Source organism: Pygoscelis adeliae, unplaced genomic scaffold, assembly GCF_000699105.1.
Source record: "Pygoscelis adeliae isolate BGI_AS28 unplaced genomic scaffold, ASM69910v1 Scaffold178, whole genome shotgun sequence".
Taxonomy (NCBI): Eukaryota; Metazoa; Chordata; class Aves; order Sphenisciformes; family Spheniscidae; genus Pygoscelis; species Pygoscelis adeliae.
This window is the reverse complement of record NW_008825323.1, coordinates 2,645,935-2,648,346: the sequence shown is the minus strand read 5'-3', so window position 1 is coordinate 2,648,346 and position 2,412 is coordinate 2,645,935. Positions and strand designations below refer to the sequence as shown.

The 2,412-nt window shown below is 50.6% G+C and overlaps 1 protein-coding gene across 1 annotated transcript in view; it reads left to right on the top strand.

The window, feature by feature from the left end:
- The window catches only part of FAM172A (family with sequence similarity 172, member A), a 258,727-nt gene extending 256,450 nt beyond the window's left edge, over positions 1-2,277 (top strand). Inside the window, exon 10 of the mRNA XM_009330306.1 lies at positions 1,406-2,277. Coding sequence (XP_009328581.1) covers positions 1,406-1,548 — 143 coding nt within the window. The 3' untranslated portion in view covers positions 1,549-2,277. The remainder of the gene's footprint in view (positions 1-1,405) is intronic.
- Positions 2,278-2,412: the final 135 nt, after the last annotated feature.

Here is a 2,412-nt window from a genome sequence, read left to right as displayed (position 1 = left end):
CGGAATCTGTGTGTGCGCGTGACGTGGATCCTCTTTGTACAAAATCTTCTCTTTGTGTGGGAAGTGGTGTCTTTCTGTAGAGGGCTTTTTTGGAGGAGCTTGTCTGATGGCTGCCTGTGAGTGAGCGGGGGAGGGAGACGTGACGGGTAGCGCCTCCATCAAAGACTTTCTGGAGGGAACGGCGTGCGTGGAGCCACCAAGGACGCAGCAAGGATGGGTACACGGGGGTGAGGGTCCCGGCAGGGACGTAAAGGTGGGCGTGCGGGCAGCGCCATGCCAAAGCATCCCTCCAGGGCGACCTCCCCACGTCCCCGGGGACCGTCAGCTGCCCCACGTCCCCCAGGGACCATCGGCCGCCCCGCGCGGCATCCCTCTCCGCCGAGCAGGCCACGGCCACCGTGTCCTTCATTGTTGTCACCCCCAGATTGTGATACTGTCACAAAACTGTTGCTAGGCAACAAATGTGGTTACCGGGTCTCAGCGAATAGCTGAAGGGGAAAGCGAAGTGTTGCACCATTGTAGAGTAACCATAGCAATGACCTACTATTACAGACTAAAGAATTATCATTAACAATGTTAAAGTATCAAACGGAGGCCCAGGATCCAGAGACTTCCAGGCAGCATCTCCGCATAATTGGGTTACCCAGGAAGAGGTCCCAACTCTTTCACAGCCCTTGGTTCCCTATCTCCATCGTCTTGGTTTTGTTTTGGGGGTTGTTGTGGGGTGTTTTTTGTTTAAATAAAGCAAATGCGCCATGCATTGGAGGAGACACTTGTAGAACAATAGAAGCGCCCACCAAAAAGGAAGAGATAGAGGAGAATCTGTATGCAGAGGGAAGAGATAAGCAGGAAAGGTCCACTTTACTGCCTCAATATCGTGTATGGGCTTGTTGGGAGAGGGTGCACGAAGGATGCCTTCGTGATGCATCGGTTGTTGTTCAGGTCAGGTGTTCTCTTTCGGTTAAAAATGCATGTATCAGGCTAAAAGCGATGTAAAATGAAAAAGAAATAATACAAAGTACACCGGCCCTGGAAAGCAGACACTTTCTTTTCCAAGTCAGGCAGAACAGGTGAGGTGCTTTAACGAAGCCGTACTCAGCAGGGTGCTTCAGAGGGGTCTCACTTTTCCCAGGCCCGGGATGCGTTCAGGAGCTCTCATCCATGTGGCCATGCATGTGGACGTCTGTCTGCGTGTCTCTGTGTGTGTGTGCACGGTTGTTCCTGCCCAGCTGCCCCCAAGCTCAGCAGCAGGGCCGCTCTGACCCCCCCCCCCGCCCCGGGCTCCCCCCGGCCCAGCTGCCAGCGGTTGTATGGCCTGCCCGGGTTTTGCATCAACACCCCTGCGAGCGGGGCCGGCAGCAGCGAGACGACCCCCGAGTCAAACTGTCACCTTTGTATTTTGCAGGTACAGAGCGCCATGAACTAACTTCCTGGAAGAGTTTTCTGTCTATTTTCAAGTTCTTCAGGGAGGCGGTGGAGGCGAAGAACAGCTCAGTGAAACCAACCCCAACGCGGCGCTCCAACAGGATAAAATACGAAGAATTGTAAAAGGAGGGGAGGAAAAAAAAGAAAAACCACGACAAAAACAAAACAACAAAACACCACCAACCTCTTCGCTGCTTGTTTTCTGCAAGCAGTCTCCCAGCCCCTCATTAGATTGTTTTCTTCCTAGAGCACAGGGTCGTGATGTATACATCTAAATAGCGTTTTGCATTATTTCTAGATGAGTGCAACTGTCAAAGCAATATGGGTTCACTGGTTGTGCTTCCTGTGGGCTGTAACTTGGATTTCGTGCTGCCCATCAGCGCGCAGATTAAGGCTGACAGTGGTACTGCACAGTGCAGCATGGTGCAGCTCTAATTGCCCTGACATAGCCCTGCACCAAGCTGATGCCAGAATTTAACAGCTTCGTTGTGGTCCTACTGCCTGCAGGGCTTTTTGCTGCTTCCTTCTCTTTTGCGACAGAACAAAATTGGAATTACTCTTTCTTAAAGACGGCTCTAACTCAGAAGTGCTAACCAGCCTGTGATTTTACACCCAATAGCCTTCTCTTTCTCTGGGACCAAGTGGGATCAACTCTTGACTCTTTCATTTTCTGCTGGTAGGAGGGTCCAAGAAGTTTGGTCCAGATTTATAGGAAAGCCCCTTTGTTGTAGAGATTTTCTCCTCCTGCCGGATCAATGGCATTATCTGTAGATCTTCTCTTCCTTTTGAAAGCTCCACTTTAAAAAAATGCCTATTCATTAACTAGCTGGATCGCACTGTGAAATATGTCAGAAAAGAGAGAGACACATTGCACATTTTCCTGTTTATTTTTAAACGCAAAGATGCTTCCGTTCTCATATGCCGGGTTTGTAATGACTTGCCATCCCCTGGTTATTCCCTTTTTCCTTAAGCTCGAGGGTCTGTCCC